The 20,014-nt window shown below is 43.3% G+C and overlaps 1 protein-coding gene across 3 annotated transcripts in view; it reads left to right on the top strand.

The window, feature by feature from the left end:
- LOC137523849 (E1A-binding protein p400-like) overlaps window positions 1-20,014 on the top strand; it is a 136,264-nt gene that overhangs the window by 103,530 nt on the left and 12,720 nt on the right. For 2 of the 3 annotated variants that reach the window (XM_068243448.1, XM_068243446.1), the window contains 9 exons: window positions 572-787; window positions 3,754-3,799; window positions 7,158-7,267; window positions 9,641-9,827; window positions 9,921-10,075; window positions 11,439-11,606; window positions 14,525-14,678; window positions 19,096-19,226; window positions 19,824-19,985. In XM_068243448.1, coding sequence (XP_068099549.1) covers window positions 572-787; window positions 3,754-3,799; window positions 7,158-7,267; window positions 9,641-9,827; window positions 9,921-10,075; window positions 11,439-11,606; window positions 14,525-14,678; window positions 19,096-19,226; window positions 19,824-19,985 — 1,329 coding nt within the window. The remainder of the gene's footprint in view (window positions 1-571; window positions 788-3,753; window positions 3,800-7,157; window positions 7,268-9,640; window positions 9,828-9,920; window positions 10,076-11,438; window positions 11,607-14,524; window positions 14,679-19,095; window positions 19,227-19,823; window positions 19,986-20,014) is intronic. The other variant, XM_068243447.1, reaches the window with a different exon arrangement.

Below are 20,014 nucleotides of genomic sequence, written 5' to 3'. Positions count from 1 at the left end.
CTCAATATCATTGAGCCACTCTGGGGAGACCTCAAACATGCAGTTCATGTAAGACAGCCCAAGAATAGACAGGAACTGACAGCTTTTTGGCAGGAAGAATGGGCAGCTTTACTGTCTTGAAAAGATAGTCTCATCCACAACTACTACTAAAGACTTCAAGCTGTCATTGATGTTAAAGGGGGCAATACACAGTATTAAGAACTAGGGTATGTTTTAAACTTTTGATCAGGGTCATTTGTGTAGTTTGTGTAGTGATTGATTTAAAGAGAGTAAACACAGTTTGGCAATATATGGCTTAAAACAGCCACTAACCATGAGTGGAAGAAGTATTTTAGTGTTATTATCGTTCATATTCTATGAAAAATGGTTAAGAAATCATAAATTCTGCCAGAGTATGTAAACTTATGAACTGTAACTATGGGAAAAGTTATCACTCCTCACTAGCATTCAGGGATTTAAAGGAAAAGTTGTGCATTGAGATGTCTTTTAAATAATGTTTACTCTGGCTCCTGGTTTGTTTATATGGTGTAATGTGGCGTGCAACTGAAACATTTACCATGCTGTTTCAAAGGCTTTGGAGCAAGTCAGAGCACAGCAGCAGACGGGGCCAGTGCCACAGCAACCACAGCAAAATGGCCAGCAACCAGCCCAGCCGGCAACTGTGCAGACCGCACAGGTTCAAGCTCCAGCTACTGCAGTCACACAGGCTCAGGTTGTGGTTCAGCAGCAACCTGCAGCCAAGGGTCCGAATACCAGCACAACATCCATAACCACACCAGCACTCATCGTAAGTCAGCTCACTGTTTAGAAAATTAACAGTTAAACGTAGAGCATGTTTTAAATGTTTTTTTATAATGCTGTACCACAACGTAGTGTATCATACTATTTCAGAGCATAAACAAAAAAGTATAATATGTATATTTCCGATATGATATAGCCATATATTAAGCATCTTTCTCTGCTTAGAAAATAGCATAATAAAACTAGCCCATGTTTTGAAATAACAATAAAAAAAAAGCATCTTGAATTGGAAGTGGCATGAGCAAGTAGTGAAAGGGACCTGAGCATTGTTTAGACTCATACAGGAGTTAAATTGAACCTTAACTGAACCACTTTACTTACCTGGAACTTTTACCAGCCCCCTGCATCCTGGAACAATGCTCAGTTCCCTCCCCGTGGCTAGGTTTAGTTTTCGGCGACCAATGCACAGTGTGCTTTCTCGCTCACGTTGCCGTCCTGCGCATGTGCAAGAAGAGATTTTCTCTTCCTGCACATGCACACGTCCTCATTCACAGGGATGTGAGCGAGGATGCATGTGGCCAGGGCCGCGCAGTGGTTCAAAAACGAAACTTAGCAACGGCGGGGGACAGGAGCATCGTTCGAGGACGGCGCAGGCACAGGGTTGCTGCAGGGGGCTGGTAGAAGCCCCAGGTAAGTGAAACACTTTTTTGGTTTGGTTAAGGTTTGCTTTAAAGGAGTTATCAGGCAAAAAAAAAAAGTTTCACTTACCTGGGGCTTCTCCCAGCCCCATGCAGCCATCCTGTGCTGGTGCAGGAACATTAACACATCCGTTTTTATGCGTTAGTGCTTTAATTTTTTTTTTTTTGCGTAATTTTTACGCATTGAACCACTGACACGTAAAAAAGGATGTGTTAATGTTCCTGCACCAGCTGGAATGCATAAAAATGTATGCAATGCGGCCCGTCGACCCCGAGGTCGGCAAAAACTATACTAGCTGGCGGCGGGGGACTGGAGCAGCAGAGAGTGACTACGAGGGCACAGGATGGCTGCACGGGGCTGGGAGAAGCCCCAGGTAAGTGAAACTTTTTTTTTTTTTTTTGCCTGATAACTCCTTTAAAGCAAACCTTAACTAAACCAAAAAAGTGTTTCACTTACCTGGGGCTTCTACCAGCCCCCTGCAGCCACCCTGTGCCTGCGCTGTCCTCGAACGATGCTCCGGTCCCCCGCCGTTGCTAAGTTTCGTTTTTGAGACACTGCGCGGCCCTGGCCACATTTTTTTTTTTTTTTTTGCCTGATAACTCCTTTAAGTGCAGTAACTAGAGCAGCAAGCCCCCTCCGCAGCGATTTCCGCCCTCCTTTTCTCTCCCTCTCTCTCTCTTTCCCTATGGGCTGTGCAAGACCGAAATCGTGCTGCGCCGCCTAGGATAGGCTTCAGCCTATCAAATGCCGGCGATCTCCGGCCAATCAGAGGCCGGGGATCGCCGATCTCCTTTCTAGCGCTGCTGCGCAGCAGCGCCATATTGATGTAAACAGTGGGGATTTCTTCCCCGCGTGTTTACAATTAGCCTGCGAGCCGCGATCGGAGGCTCACAGGCTGTTCACGGAGACGCCCTCCGTGAACTGACATGGAACGGCCGTTCGTGGAGCTGCTGTTTCCATGTAAAACCACAAACGACCAGCCGCCGCCTATTGGCGTTAGCTGGTCGTTAAGTGGTTAAACCACAAACAATGGTTAAGATCACCAGTATATGTATATGACCGTTTACTATTATATCTACTAACATTGAAAATTCAGCAGTTTTGCCCCAACTAAGTGGTCTCGAACCATTGTAGTCTGTTTTCCTTAGTCATTTTTCACATCCCATTGAAGTATCACCACTCCAGCCCCCATAGTGTATCTATATAGGATAATATATGTGCGGAAATATCAGCTTAATTAAAGGCATTTACACAGTACATAGCTTGTTTATTAAGTACAACGTACCAGTCATGTATCCTTTCCTTCCAGATGCCTTGCTTCTGAGGCAATGTTTTACAACTCTTACCTGGGTCACGTAAGACTACACAGAGGGTTGCTAAACTCTTAGTGTATTGGTGATTTTTATGTGAAATAACAGCTTGGCTTTCTTAGTGTATAATTACAGATACCAAGATTAAATTTCAGTAGCATTTTTTTTTTATTTGATCTTGACATTTAGACTTTGAGATTGGTGTAAGGGTGCCTCCTCTGTTGTGGTCTTGCCCCCGATGCTGCTTGGATAGTCTCTTGAAGAAATACGTCAAAGGACTGTCCCATTAGATTTGCCTCTTATGGCTTGTTGAGACAATTCTGTATTTCTTGTAGTAAGTCCTCTGAACTTGCTTGCTTAACTTTCAGTAGTCTGCTCAGTGTGGACACAGAGCAAAAGAGCAGAGCAGCAATCAATTTGGGGAGGTTGTCCTAGATCCTTGGACAGGAATCATCTGAGATAACATAACCACTATTTTGGCCCTTGGAATTCAGTATTTAGATATGCTCCTTCACATAGATGCTGCATCTTTTCCTTATAAAGTCTGAGAACGGGTGTATGCAAAAAAAACGAAAAACAATGAATTGATGCTGGGGGTGTGAGCTTGATTCTAAACCCTTAACTCCCAATTCACTACATTTTCAGCAACCTCAGATGTGGCCTAGTATTACCCAGAGAAGGGATGCAAAACTTGCCACACAATAGTTTATTATAAATCTGGGCCAGATCTGCATGGTCACTAATGTTGTCTGGCAAATGAAACCCATGTGTGACTGACTATCCTTTTACATAGCACACTGTTTCACTCTTTTCTTAAAGTGATTTACATTGCAGGATGGGGGTTGGTTGAAGAAGGAAAATTTCACTTCGTAAGCACTCGTTGTTGACTTTGAGTTACTTACCAATGGTTATGAATGAAAATGGATGCCCCATCGTCATAGTTATGTGGCTACACACTCAATGCATTTTAATGTTTTAATTGAAATACTTTCTTTTATGGTAGACAAGCACCATCAAAGCTACAGTGCCTGGAACAACCATAGCTACAGGTGAGTGTCTATATATCTTATTTTGTGTGCGAGACCAGAGGCATGTTGCCTTTTGTTTTATTCCTTATTGGTGTATGGTTTAATGTATTCATTTAAAAACATAGGAGTACCTGAGAAACATTAAGTTACCTACACTTACACAGGAATCCTATGTACGATCCAGAGGCTTCCCTCTACCTAAATGAGTATCTCTGTCCCCCGGAGGCTACAGATTCACTTTATAGTTTTATATTTCACAGACACTGTATATGGCCCAGCCAACCACACTTGTATAAATGAAAGTGCTGTGCTTACCCTTTAAAACCCCATATGTCCTTTTAGGCCTTGGACCCACTGACGGTGTTTTAAAGACTATTGTGTTTTGCTGGGGATTGGGAAAGCAGTACCTCAGTGGAACCTTATGAGGGTGGTTCCACTGCAGCACTTGGCAATTGTGATCGGGCTGCAGCATTTTTGTAGTGATCCTGGTAAGATCATATTGATTGCATGCAGGCCAAATCGCTATCGCTCTCGGAATTGCTGTGAAATTGGGACACTTCCACTTTGCAAGTTTCTCGCAAAAGGCCTGTATTAGGTCGCAGTCCTTAAAGGACAACTGAAGCGAGAGGGATATGGAGTTGTGGTGAGGGTGTCTCAGCACCTTGTAGAAAAAGACACAGGAGACAAGAAGCGGGAGCCCAGTAGTGCAATATGTCAATGACCACAATGATGAGTAAAGAGATAAAAATGCTACTCGCAAAGGAGGGTTGCAGGGGGCAACCGACCACAATAAGCAGGTGGAGATAATTAACCCGACTCCACTCGGGGTGGTCCTGACCGGAACCTGCATGCGGTCCCTCTCTTTGGAAAAACAGAGACAGATGTCCACCGTGGTTAACCACTTCCCAACTGAGGGGTTTTACCCCCTGACCACCAGAGCAATTTTCACCTTTCAGCGCTCCTTCCATTCATTCGTCTATAATTTTATCATTACTTATCGCAATGAAATGAACTATATCTTGTTTTTTTCGCCACCAATTAGGCTTTCTTTAGGTGGGACATTATGCCAAGAATAATTTTATTCTAAATGTGTTTTAATGGGAAAATAGGAAAAAATGTGGGAAAAAAATTATTATTTTTCCGTTTTCGGCCTTTATAGTTTTTAAATAATGCATGCTACTGTAATTAAAACCCATTAAATGTATATGCCTATTTATCCCGGTTATAAAACCGTTTAAATTATGTCCCTATCACAATGTTTACCGCCAATATTTTAGTTGGAAATAAAGGTGCATTTTTTTCAGTTTTGCGTCCATCCCGAATTACAAGCCCATTGTTTATAAAGTAACAGTGTTATACTCTCTTGACATAAATATTTAAAAAGTTCAGTCCCTAAGGTAACTATTTATGTATTTTTTTTAAATTGTAAATTTTTTATTTTTTTTTTAATTACAAAAAAAAAAAATTGGGGAGTGTGGGAGGTAAGGAGTTAATTTTTTGTGTAAAACAAGTTTATTTGTGTGTAAAAAATGGTTAGGGTGTAGTTTACTATTTGGCCACAAGATGGCAACATTACCAATTTGTTTCATACGACCTGCAAGCGTCCTTCTGGACTCTTGCAGGAAGTAGAAAGAGGCTGGGACTTTGTTATTTTTTCACAATGATCGGGCTGCTCAGCCGAGCGGCAGCAGATCATTGCGGGGCTGAGATCAACGAACGGGAATGGATTTTCCCGTTCATTGATCTCCGGGCGAGCGGGCGGCGGCGTGTTTACTAGCGGCGGGCGGCGTGTTTACGAGCGGGAGCGCGGACAGCGGCGGGAGTGCGCAGAGTACGGATTTCTCCGTCCCTGGGGGTGAAAGGATGGAAAAAGGGGCGGAGAAATCCGTACGCGCGGGGGTAAAGTGGTTAAAACCACCGGTGGTCTATCACCACCCCTCAGGCAGCAAGTGTATGGGGGTATACTAAGCACAATTTTGGGAAAGAGGCACCCTGGTTGAATAAAAGCATCTAAAAACAGTTTAAAATTGAAAGATGAGAGGTGGCTTACCTCAATGACGAAAATCTCTATATTATAACAAGATTTATTTAGCACAGGCAACGCGTTTCGCGGGTCTGAGCCAGCTTCCTCAGGCCAATAACCGTGCCAAATAGGGAAAACAATCTGGCAAAGGGAGCCTTTCAATTTTAAACTGTTTTTAGACACTTTTATTCAACCAGGGCGCCTCTTTCCCAAAATTGTGCAGAGAGGGATATGGAGGCCGCAATATTTCTTTCCTTTTAACCCTCCTGGCGGTCTATTAAAGACCGCCAGGGGGCAGCGCAGCAGGGTTTTTTTTGTAAATTTTTTTTTTAATCATGTAGCGAGCGATCTGCGATCAGGAAATCCCGTTCAAAGAACGGGATGTCCTGGAGGGCTTCCCCTGTCGCTATGGCGACGGGCGGGATGACGTCACTGATGTTGTGATGTCATTGGGAGTCCCGATCCACCCCTCAGCGCTGCCTGGCACTGATTAGCCAGGGGGGGGGGGGCGCCGGCTAATCGAAGCGGCGACGATCAGAGTGCACACGCAGCTAGCATAGTGCTAGCTGCGTGTTGCACAAAAAAAAATTATGCAAATCGGCCCAGCAGGGCCTGAGAAATCCTCCTGCGCGGCTTGCCAGGAAGGTTAAGCAATACCAGTTACCTGGCTGTCCTGCTGACAGTCTGCCTTCCTCTGCCTCTAATACTTTAAGCCATAGACACTAAACAAGCATGCAACTGATCAAGTGTTTTTGACAGTATTGTCAAATCTGACAAGATTAGCTTCATGCTTGTTTCTGGTGTTATTCAGCCACTACTGCATCCAAATAGGCCAGCAGGGCTGGCAGGCAACTGGTATTGTTTAACCTCCCTAGCGTTCAATTTCCCCAGGATTTCTGTGCAAAAGGTGATCAAATTAATTTTCATAACCTTTTTTTCCCTATAACTTGCCAAAATGTGTCAAACAAGGGTCTAGTATACAGTGCAGGTGAGTACTGACGTGTATGCACTTCAATACTGTTCACAGCATGTTTTGTATGGACGTGTATACTGTATCTGTCAATACAGCTAGGGAAGTTAAAAGGAAATAAATATGGCAACCTCCATATACTTCTCACTTCAGTTGTACTTTAGGTTGTTATAAGCACAAGCTTTCAAGGTTAGTGGGTTATGAGGGCAGTATTTGTCTTGAAAAGCAACAAAATACTGAGCATTTTTTGTCTAGCCTTGTAGTGTATTATTGCAAGGCTTGTGCTTCAACATGTAATGCACACAGAGTGGTATTTGTACTGCTAATCTACTACAGTGCAAGTAAATGTGGGGTGTGTCTGAAATGATTTATTTTCTGTAATTTAGGAACGGTCACTGCAAATGTTCTTGTAAACCAAGTATCAGGGGTAGCAGGTGTGCCTTCTGCAACTTTCCAACCTATCAACAAACGCCTAGTGTCTCCAGTCACAGTTACGGTAAGTAGCTCTTATTTACCCCTTGTTTGCCTGCAGATTCATAGAAAAAAAGCTTCACAATGGTATTCTTTTCCATCTCTGTATGTTACATTACATTATTTTCCTGTATGTTAGCCTCAGCTCACGTCTCTGTATATTAGCCTAAGCTTAATAGGGCTTATCATAAGAAAATTATTTGTATTAACTTACGGTATATTGGAGCGTAACTAGACATCACTGGGCCCCCCTGCAAAACTTTTTTAAATATCTGTTCAATTCAAGAATAGTAATCAATTTTTCTGACTGATTGTAACAATGCAAAAATCTGACCAATGTTACCACACACCTATGTTCAATTTTCCCCCAATCATGAATAAAATGAAAGCTCAGAACAAATTGATTGGAACTTTACATCAAGTAATTCACAATCCATTACACACCATACAATTCTTGATAAAGTTGGTCTGAAATTTCCAACATGTCCAATCTCCAAAAATCGAAGAAAAAAAAAAGGAAATTCAAGCAGATTTATCAATTCGAAACAAAGAAAAGCTTCAGATTTTTTGGGGACAACTGATCGAAATTATCGAATTGGATCTTTTAATTGTATGGTGTGTGGCCACCTTTAGTCATTAGGTTTTCCCTGTAATAACCACCTCTAAATGGCTCTGTCTTTTGGCCAACCTCTGAGCTGCATAGCAGAACATTTTTACAGCACACTGATGCATACATGTCTGTGCATAACCCAGTGCTGTTACTTTCAGTGTCATTAAATAGTGTCAGGCCCTGTTCACATCACAAACGTGGACAGCCATGCGTTTGGAACGCAACGCATACGAACACACGCCATCCGCGTTTGTATGCGTTGCGTGGCTGATCCCATTCACAGAAGTGAATGGGTCAGCTGCGCGTTTCTGTAAAAAATGCATGCAGCATGCGCTCCCAGACCACGCATGCAGTGTGAACATCAGACAGTGCTCTCTATGCAGTTTCTAATGTGCGTGTCGGCCTCCTGCACGCGTTCCCAAAACGTGGCTGGAAACGCGTGCAGTGTGAACGGGGCCTTAGCACTGCAAGGCAGGTGCCATGCATTTCTGTTAAACAAGTGTAACTGGGCCCTACCATTTCTGCATTCAGTGCCTGAATTTATTTACTAATATACAATAAATATATGCAGCCAGCTGAATATTGTATTCCGGTGCCCTTTAATTAGGGCTCAGACACACTATACGGGCTTTTCTGAGCACTTTTTAGCAATCAGCACTTTCTGAGAGCTTTTTAAAAAACACTCCCATTGACTTACATTAACATCAGGGTAAAATTGCGATTTTGCTGCAATTTTAATATAGGTCAACGGGAGCATCTTTTAAAAAGCTCTCTAACCCTGATTGCTGAAAAGCACTCAAAAAAGTACTTAGGCCTAGTGCACACCAGAGCGGTTCTGCTGCGGTTTGCGATCCGCTTGCGGGTGCGGATCCGCTAGGTTAATGTATTTCAATGGGCTGGTGCACACCAGAGCGGGAGGCGTTTTGCAGAAACGCATACTCCCGGGCTGCTGCAGATTTTGGATTGCGGATGCGTTTCTGCCTCAATGTTAAGTATAGGAAAAACGCAAACCGCTCTGAAAAACGGCACTTCAGAGCGGTTTTGCAGGCGTTTTTTTGTTACAGTAGCTGTTCAGTAACAGCTTTACTGTAACAATACATGAAATCTTCTACACCAAAAACGCTTCACAAAACCGCAAAATGCTAGCTGAAACGCTACAGAAAAATAAGAAAAAGCGTTTCAAAATCTGCTAGCATTTTGCGGATCTGCTAGCGGTTTTTGGTGTGCACCAGGCCTTATAGTGTGTCTGAGCCAAAATCTTCGTTTCTGTTTTTAAGGTCCCCTTTTCATTTAAAATCACAATGCAATAAGGATTTTATCGATGCACTCTGTGCTTGTTGTGACCCCATTAGTACACATTCCAATGGATTTCACATAGAAAACAACAAATTTTGCCTTTTTTTTTTTTGCAATTCTGCGTTTTATTTTTTTACAGTGTAATTGCATTTGTGTTTTTCAATGATGTAAAATAAATGAATAAGATAACATTTAGAATTGCAAAAAGGGCAAGGTTTGTTGTTTGTTTGCTATGCAATTTTCTTGTGCTCCCACTGACGTAACCTAAGCACCAGTTAGGGAATTATGCATCTTGCATTGCATTGGCATTTGGAAGAAAATAAACTTGCACAAGTGGGGGGAAAAAGGGCCGCAAGATTACGATGTTAATCATCATGCCCTTGTATTTGGGAAATGGAGTCTGATATGAAAATCGGATCTATATACAGCAAGTGGAAAAGGACCTAACAGCGAATGTACTGTAAACTAATTTATGTTGCCATGTATCTTTAGACCACAGGAGCAGCAGCTGGTCAGATGGTTCAGCAAAGGGTTTCAACAACACCTACGGCTCCCACAGAAATGGTGACCATAGCTACTAGCCCAGGAGTTCGAGCTGTGAGTGCCGGCACTGTGGTATCTAGCAGTTTGACTCCTGTCCAAACTCAAGCAAGGACCATCGTGACTCAAGTGACAACAGGTGACATATAGCTGTCAGATGCTTTCAGTCATCATACAGAAAATCACAATTTGCCTTTCTTGCATTTAACCCATGTATGTTTTTTTTCCCCAGGTGCCACTACTACTGGAGTTCAGATAGCTGGCAAAACGATAACCCAGTTCCAGCTGCTAAGGCAACAACAGGGCACTGCCCAAGTACAGGTTCCTCAAATACAGGCTCAAGCACAGTCTCCGGGGCAAATAAAGGCTGTTACAAAGATCTCTCAAGTAAGCTGAAATAATAATCTGTGGATCAGCTTTAAGAATTGTTGCATGCCTTTGGCACTATTCTGCTTGGACAAGGATCTACATACGTGGTTTTCTGCTCACTTTGTTGTGTTAGGTGAACAGTTGACATATTGGTTAATATTATGAAGAAGTAGTTTAGCCTACTGTAATATACACTTGTCCAAAACACATGCATTATTGGAGACAGGTAGTAGGTTTATTTTGGATAATTATCTGATCACAGGAGTCACCTTAAAGCCCCTTGGAAGTCTAAGTAAAGCTACAGTAGAATCCCTTTATAGTAAACTTCAAGGAACCTGGCCAAAAGTTTACTATACAGGATTCATTATACATTGTATATTCATGGTTGGAATCTGGGGACTGAGTTTACGCTGGCCAGAGGTTTACTACAGACAGTCCCCTACTTACACACAACTTGTGTTACAATGTTTCAGAGATACAAAGTTGTTGTATTAGAGGAGAATCAGCAGGACAAAAGATGGTGCTCCCCGGGCCCCTGTATTGTATGAGTGTGCTCCACTGCGGCATGATTGCTGGATGTGAGACCTGATGCTGGGTGTTTCTGGGTAGAGAAATTGTGTTGGGTGCTTCCAGGTGGGAGAAATTATGCTGGGTGCTTCTTGGTGGGAGAAATTAGGCCTAGGTGTTGACGGCTAAGTGTGTGGCTGCATGCTTGGTGTATATACTAGTTGTTGCTGGCTGGTCGCTTATAAATGGGTGGATACTGAAAGCAGCCTGCTGATGTGTGAATGGCTGACTGGTTAATGGTAGGTGGGTGATTGGGTGTTAGCTGCTTTGCTAGCTTCTAATAGCTGCCTGCCTCGATGCTGATGTGTAAGTGTCTGGTTGGATGCTGATAGGTGAGTGAATGAGATGCTGATAGGTGAGTGAATGAGTGCTGCTAGGTGTTTAGGTCACACACACGCACACGCACACACACGTGCACACACGCATACACTTGCAGCTCTCCCATCCTGTGGGACAGCAGCACAGGGAGAGAGAGTTTTTTTCTGCGCCAGTGTACAGCACTGCTGCCCCCCAGAATTTGCTGCCTGGATTACCATTACACAAACCTGAATCATGTAATTCAGACAGCAAACGCTAGGCGGCAGCAGTGCTGTACACTGGTACAGCAACAATCTTTCTCTCACTCTCTCCCTCTTGCTGCTGCTGACACACAGGATGGGTGAGCTGCAAGTGTGTGCATCCCACCCCTTCATTATTACTGCTCAGCCTCCTCTCCATGTGCTGCTCTGATTGGAGGGGCATGAGGAGGAGAGCCAGAAACTGTTCTGTGAGATGATGTGCTTATACTTTTGCCCTTTTTATTTTGCCTCTGCAGGAACAGTTACTGAAGTTGAAGCACAAGCTACCTGTGTCCCAGCCTGGAACCATGGCTGGTACAACACAATTACAGGTTCAACCCCAGCAAGCACAGCAGCTGGCAACAGTAGCTGCCTCCCGACAAGTTCTCGGAACCCAAATGACAAATCTGCAAGTGACTCGCCTGGTAAGAGCAACCTGATCAGATAAATGTGAAACAACACTTGAATAATAGTGCCAGACATGCTGTTCTTCCCTGCCGATTTCCTTATTTTGCCTGCTGGGAAGCTGCCGTCTTGCTTGTAATGTCAACACTGTCCACACAGGAGGAATTCACAATGGTTTTCAGCCTGCTGTCTATGATCTTTGCTGTGTTTGCCTGTGCCAGCACTTGCTCTAAGAACGTCATATGGAAATACAAAGGATTCAGTACTTGTTCATTTCAGCATTCCTTCTTGCACTAGTGACTGTGCTCAAGTCTGACAAACGATTCACTTGGTACCGAGCTAAACTTTTTCACATAACCAGGTGTCCTAGTTGGATTGTTGATGGTTTAGAGTTACAAGGTGTTGCTTGCAGCAGCACAATAGATTAGATCTCACTTATATTAAGTTAAGTTCTGTTTAAAAAAAAAATAGATTTATTTTACTACCAACTTTGCTAAACGTTGATAATATAAACTGAGCAAATGGTGAAAAAACACATACGGTAACCAAAGAGAAAGTAGGTTGAACCCTTTGATTCTTTATTGGTCTTAAAGTGGACCTGAACTCTTGCACAGGACAGAGGGAAAACATAAAGAAATGCACCCTGTTTGTATTTAGAGAGTTTCGCCTGTCTAATGCTGGGAATACACAATGACATTTTTCAGTCGATTTACTGTCTGATCGATTTTTTTGATTGATTTTCTGATCAGTTTTCTTATCTTTTCTTATCAATCTCCATCGACTTCTATGAGAAATCGAGCAGAAAAACTATCGAAAATAAGATCGGACATGTTGGAAATTATCTATCGAATCATCGATCTGCTGAAAAAACTTATGGTGTATTCCCAGCATAATTCCCCCTCATTTGTGTCTGATCTCCCCCCTGTGTCACATGACTGCCTATGGCAGAGATGGCAGATAAGCCCATTTGAAAGCACAGGCTGTAACCAATATGTCTGCTTCCATGAATCAGGAAGTAGAAACAGTGCAGATTTATTGCAGGATTGTATCAGCTGTAACAAATGTTTTTTTGTTTGAAGGTTATAATGCTGTTGTGTATCTTTTAAAGCAGAGAGAAAGTTCTGAGTTCAGGTCCTCTTTAAGATATTCATTGCAATAAACAACCAATAAGGACACTTTACAGGTGTAAATATTGCAATAAGCAAAATTTTTGCTAGAATTGAAAATGTCATTTCCACATTACAACCACCAATACAGCTGCCTCACTAGCCCAGAGATACAGACACTGTTGCCAGCATCCTGTTCTGTATTCACACTTTAAAGCAACAGCCATACTATCTGGAAAAAAATCACTTATATAGAAGTAGATGAATATTTGTTCTACTTACATAACATGTATTGTACTGTCCAAGTTTTGATTTCAGTTAATTTTATATAGTAAATAAAGATAAAACTGTTCCAGGCATTTTCCATCTTTACTGCCTCTGACTGAAGCCAATCCTGATGTCATTTAATCTTTTTTTTTTCTTCTGTCTTAAATGGTGTATACGGTACATTGCCAGAGCACCACCCCACTGAGCTCTGTAGGAACAGCACTGTTATATCTAAGCTTGCTTTGTAAACACGTGAGCACAGCATATACTGTATCTTATTTCAACAGCTTCTGCAGAAGGGTGAAGTATTTTCCATCTCAGCCTTGTGGCACACTGAACTGCCTTCAGCCAATCAGTGAGGAGCAGGAATGTGGGAAAGGGTTTAACAAGCTTACCTCTCCCTGGCAATGTACCAGAACAGAGCCAGGCTGACTGAGATAAGACATTACAGCAGACACATTTATAATTTATAATGGAATGCTTGCAATGCAGACTACACCTAGACTTCATAATAAGCACAGAGCAGTGGGTAAATGGAATTTGATCTACGGGCCACAGAGATACGGATCTTAAGTTCATGATCATAGATCACATACCGAGACCTAGAAGAGGGGGGGGACCGGGTTTTGCTCCTTAAAAAACGAGAGGTCATGTGGATTCAGAAATTGGGGTCCCTACACCCACATGGTTTGAATAGGGACTTTGACCGGCATTTATTTACATACATATTTATGATGTATTGTTTTTTTGGACTCATTGTTCTGCTGTCAGCCTTAAAGGGGAACTGAAGAGGGAGTTATATGGAGGCTGCCATGTTTATTTCCTTTTAAGCAATACCAGTTGCCTGGCAGCCCTGCTGATCCTCTGCCTCTAATACTATTAGCCATAGCCCCTGAACAAGCATGCAGCAGATCAGGTGTTTCTGACATTGTCAGATCTGACAAGACTAGCTGCATGCTTGTTTCTGGTGTTAATCAGATACTACTGCAGAGAAACTGACCAGCAGGGCTGCCAGGCAACTGGTATTGATTAAAAGGAAATAAATATGTCAGCCTCCATATACCCCTTACTTCAGTTCCCCTTTAATGGGTGTATACTTAGTATGTCACTTCCTGTTGGGCGGGTATGTATGTGATCATGTTACACACATTTATTTGACATTGAGGAAGGTTGGACACAACCGAAACATCTGTCTGTATCTACTTTGTTTGCTCAATAAAGAGCCGTGTGCTGCAACTCCTCATTTTCTTTATATATCTGTGGGGGATTGGGCTCCCCCAGTTGCGGGCATACAGTCCCTGATACCAGTGCGAGCTGTTGACTCCCCTCGGACTATATACATATATTTAAAGTTATTTGGGTTGAAAAAGACATGCGTCCATCAAGTTCAACCAGAGAACAAGGTACAACACCAGCCTGCTTCCTCACATATCCCTGTTGATGGAGCAGGCTGGTGTATGTATGTTTGTGTATTATTATTATTGCACTGGATTATTAGAGGTTCGCTTTCATTATACTGTGTCTACAAAAAGTTGACATCCTTTAATCCTTCTCTCTCTATGAAGTTACAGGCCCAGGCTCAGCCAGGACAAACGGCCCAGGTCGCTCTCACAAAACAACCCGTGGTCTCTGCAGTTGTTACACCTGGTAGCGTCACTACTCTTCCAGTTACTGTGGCGGGAATAAGTGTTTCTATCAACCAGCCCCACAAAGCTGCAGGTACAGTGTTTAAAGATTCAGCACAGTATTGTGGGTTGTCTGCATAGTGGTAACGTTTTATGTTGATAATCATCATAGTTTCCTACTTTTTGTTGTATCATTGGGCTAAGACCGCAAAGTGTACAACCTCAACTTGATAGAAGAACCCTCCATTATTTAAGCAGAGTTGTCTCACTTGTTGTACTATTATAGATATGCAAATAATTCCGAGTTGATGTAAGGTTTTACAAGTTTACCTAGCTTGAAAATGGATGCAAATATTTCCAAGTTGATGTAAGGTTATGCAGAGGCATGTGGACCAATCAATTCCACCTTGGTGGAATTCGATTGGTCCATTTTTAAGATGCATACTTTTGCATACAAAATGTACATAATTCTGGATTATGTCAGACATATTTATCTCGTTGATCATCCCAAATTTTGAGCCATCTCTCAGAGGCATCTTTGATGTCATTAATGGAGCTGCAGCATGATACTGCAATCTAAGCTGAACAGATCTGAGATCGCTACCTACAGTTCTTCGTCTGGTCATTGCAACTCGCTCCTATAGAGTTTTTCGACTTCCCCTTGTGTGGCTATTATCGTATGAAGAGCATGAACACTGCCAATATTCTGTGGAAGAGGGTAGTCAGTATTTCTTTATTTTGTGCAAGCACACCCCGGGTGGCTGTGCTCCAATTGTTCCCTAAAGTAGCAGTCTACCAGTATACAGGCTTTACACCCTCTCTGCACATTCCTTTGCCAGTTCTTCAGACTGTGTTTTTGCTACTGGAAGTTGCAGTAGCACAGTCATCGCAGCTTGATGAGTGAGGCTTTTGTGCAGTGTTCTCTTTTCAGTTCCCACTATTTTCACCCCATTTAAACTCTCTTCCTAATCCAGAACTCCGAGGGTGGTCTTCGACTTTAGTTAGGGGGACTCACAAGACCCCTTTTTGGAGGACACGGGCTAGGCTTTCTTCTCCTGCACAATCTACCAGGAGACATCACCCTAGATATCCATTCTCCAACCAGTTAAGTGTTCTACAAGGAAGAATTGGCAGCATTCTAAAACCAGGCCACATCTGAAATGACTACCAATGGCGGCGTGCAGAGCTCCCTAGAGGCAAATACACACCTTGTATTCAAAACGAATACTAAACTATGCACTAAATTCCTAAACTCAGAATAGAAATGGAATGCAAACTTGAAAATGGGTTCAGCTAGCCAATAAAGTAAACTTAATTCATACAGGAGAGGGAGTTGGCAGCACTTCCCAAGAAAGGCTGCATCTGAATGTCTAGCACAATAGGTGTGCAGAGCCCAAATAGGCAGGGTACATGCCTTGCATTCAAAACAGATGCACCAAAATTAACATAATGGAGGATATTAGCTTCCAAAACTGTTTGCATGCAGATTGTTCCGTATTGGACCCTTCCCCCGCGATGAGGTCATCGTTGATTGAAGGAACCCTAACCTCTAATTAATGTACCAAATAAATATAGTGTGAACCTGGGGGCTTCTGGCCATCAAATGGTTTACACATTTTTTTTTGTAAACTGAGAAAAATTGGCAGCGCTGAAAGGACCCATTCTCATTGGTAATCGCAAAACGCTAGTGATTAGTGCTAGCGTTTTGTGTTGGTGATTTTACCACGGTAAAATCAAGGTACACTTGCGATTTTTGAGCGATCATGATTAGCACTTTTTATTGTAATCGCGATCGCTCTAGAATCATGATAAAATGCTGCATGCACCGTGTTTGGCGATCAACGCTAATGGCGAATCATTTGCGAATGTGGCAGTGAGATCACTTCCATATACTTAATATTGCGCTAGTGCTTTAAAAGGCGCTAGCGATCGCCGGTGATTAGCGGTAATCGCCCCAGGCTGCATCTGAAATAACTACCAACAGAGGCATGTAGAGCCTCCTAGAGGCAAATACACACCTTGTATTCAAAACAGATGCTACCCTATGCACTAAATCCCTTAACTCAGGGGTCCCCAACCACCGGGCCGCGGCCCACTGCCGGTCCGTTGGCTGCTTTCCACTGGGCCGCAGCGGGTCTGTCATCTCGCCCCTAATCCCCCAAACAGCCAACCGCCCGATATCACCCCCTCCATATGCCTAGCCATCTTGGGCACTATACTAGCTATACTGGGCACTATACTGGGGCACTATACTAGCTATACTGGGCACTGTACTAGCTATACTGGACACTATATTAGCTATACTGGACACTATATTGGCTATAGTGGACACTATGCTAGCTATACTGGGACACTATGCTAGCTATACTGGGACACTATGCTAGCTATACTGGGACACTATGCTAGGGGTAACTAAACTCCCTATACTGGGGCAACTATGCTAGCTATGCTGCCGCACCCCAGCCCTGACCCTGCCCATGCTGGGGCACTATACTAGCCATACTGGGGCACTATACTAAGTATCCAGTGGCTGGACGGTGTACTGGTTAAGGGCTCTGCCTCTGACACAGGAGACCTGGGTTCAAATCTCGGCTCTGCCTGTTCAGTAAGCCAGTAATTCAGTAAGGAGCTCTTTGGGCGAGACTCCCTAACACTGCTACTGCCTACTGAGTGCGCTCTAGTGGCTGCCTCGCAAGCGCTTTGAGTCCGACAGGAGAAAGGCGCTATACAAAAAAAGGAATTATTATTATTTAGTATACTGGGCACTATACTAGCCATACTGGGGCACTATACTAGCTATACTGGGCACTATACTAGCCATACTGGGTCACTATACTAGCCATACTGGGTCACTATACTAGCCATACTGGGTCACTATACTAGCCATACTGGGGCGCTATACTGGGGGCACTATACTGGGCACTATACTAGCCATACTGGGGCATTATACTTGCCATACTGGGGTGCTATACTGGGGGCACTATACTGGGCACTATACTAGCCATACTGGGGCGCTATACTGGGGCACTATACTGGGCACTATACTAGCCATACTGGGGCGCTATACTGGGGCACTATACTAGCCATACTGGGGCACTATACTAGCCATACTGGGGCACTATACTAGCCATACTGGGGCACTATACTAGCCATACTAGGGCACTATACTAGCCATACTGGGGCACTATACTAGCCATACTGGGGCACTATACTAGCTATACTGGGGCACTATACTAGCTATACTGGGCACTATACTAGCTATACGGGGCACTATACTAGCCATACTGGGGCACTACCTAGCCATACTGGGGCACTACCTAGCCATACTGAGGGCACTACCTAGCTACCTAGCCATACTGGGGTACTACCTAGCCATACTGGGGCACTATACTAGCCATACTGGGCACTATACTGGGGCACTATATTAGCTATACTGGGGCACTACCTACCCATACTGGACACTATATTAGCTATACTGGGGCACTATACTAGCTATACTGGGGTAACTATACTAGCCATACTGGGGCAACTAAACTCCCTATACTGGGACAACTATGCTAGCTATGCTGCCCCCCCCCCCCCCCCGTAACCCGCTGCGCACGACACTGTCCACTAGGTCCCAGGGCCGGAAAAGGTTGGGGACCCCTGCCTTAACTCATTAAAAAGTGTTCTGGTATAAATAAAATTAATTAAAGCACTTCACACTACACAAATGTAAATGTTTGGTCTGGGAGATTACATTGGTAGTAAAAATTGTGCTCTTGGGGCCAGGCCAAACCATCCTGCCTTCCTGAGGTCCTATGTGGTGGGGCTTAGGAACAAATTCTGATTAGGAGCTCTATTTTATTCCTCTTTAAAAAAAAAAAATATCCATGTGGCCTGATTGTAATACTGATCTTCTGGTTCCATTTGTGTCTGTGCCTCATATCTGCAAGTGGCATGCAACCAGCTTAGTCAGAGAGGAGGTGGAGCTCTTGGTACTGAACTTGTTGTGAGCCCAGTGGTTTAAAAGCTATTAGAAAGCAGAGATGATCAGCAATTTAAGCCAGGCAAGTAGAAGAGAATACACATTGGCAGCTTCCATATGTCTTGGTTAAAGTGAACCCGAGATGAGCTTTAAATGGAGGCTGCCATATTTATTTCCTTTTAGGCAATACCAGTTGCCTAGCTATCTTGCTGATACTTTGCCTCTAATACTTTTAGCCATAGACCCTGAACATGCTTGCAGCACTTCAGGTGTTTCTGGCAGTACTGTCAGATCTGACAATATTTGCTACATGCTTGTTTTTGGTGAATTTCAGACATCACTGCAGCCAAATAGACCAGCAGGGCTTCCAGGCGACTGGTATTGCTTAAAGTAAATAAATATGGCAGCCTCCATATCCCTCTAACCTCAGGTTCTTTTAAAGATTACCTTTAAAATGACCATTGTGATGAGGCACAGTTCAGATATGTACAAGCTGATGAATGAACACCTTGCAGTGATTTACATACTTCCATGCGTTGTTTAGGAGGTCAGACTGTTATGACCCAGCCCCTGCATATGCAGCCACTGTTAAAGCTGAAGCAAGCCCAGCAGTCACAACAGCAGCAGCAGCAGCAGAAGACTCTCCAGGCTCAAGCTACAATGGGACAACAGAAGGTTAGCATCTTCTCCGTTAGTATGTATAGTTCATAGAAATGTAACGCTCTGCTTATCTGAGTTTTACATCAAAGTAACTTTGTCTAAACGACTGCTCAGGTATGTTAGTTGCATTTATACAGATATTTATCATGTTACAATATTACATTTGCCCATTAAGTCTTACCAACAAGCAGTGGTGTAGCAATAGGGAGTGCAGAGGTTGCGACTGCACCAGGGACCCTGGACCGGAGGGACCTTCCTTCAGCCACTGTATTAGCTCTTCATTGGAGTTATGTTAGTAAATATCACCTCTATATGTGCTTTGAATAGTGGTAATTATTAACAAACTGTTCTTCTCCCCTGATTATATGTTTCTGACAGTGTGGCTGTCCTTGGCAGTGTTTGGTGCTCAAAATCAATTGTTCTGTATAGAGTGCTTGAGGGGGCCTCATATAAAACTCACAGTGGGGGCCCATAGTTCCTTAGCTATGCCACTGCCAACAAGTGATATTTTTAATTGTTGTTTTCTTATACAGGCTGTATCTTTAAGTTTTTTAATTGGTGGTCACGTTTATCTCTTCCTATCTGCTTTTTCCCTGGGCTTTTAATGCTCAGCCTTACCTTTCCCTCCAGATAACCACACCTCAAGTGTCCTCTGCATCTCAGCAGCAAAAAGTCACCTATACCAGCCAGCAAGCCATTAAAACTCAGTTCCTTGCAACCCAGTTATCACCGGCTCAGAAGGCCCCCGGTGCTCAAATGCAAGCTCAGATACAGGTATGATATGTGAACTCTGGGAGGCTATT

Source organism: Hyperolius riggenbachi, chromosome 1 (assembly GCF_040937935.1).
Source record: "Hyperolius riggenbachi isolate aHypRig1 chromosome 1, aHypRig1.pri, whole genome shotgun sequence".
NCBI lineage: Eukaryota > Metazoa > Chordata > Amphibia > Anura > Hyperoliidae > Hyperolius > Hyperolius riggenbachi.
This window is presented reverse-complemented; position numbering and strand designations above follow the sequence as displayed.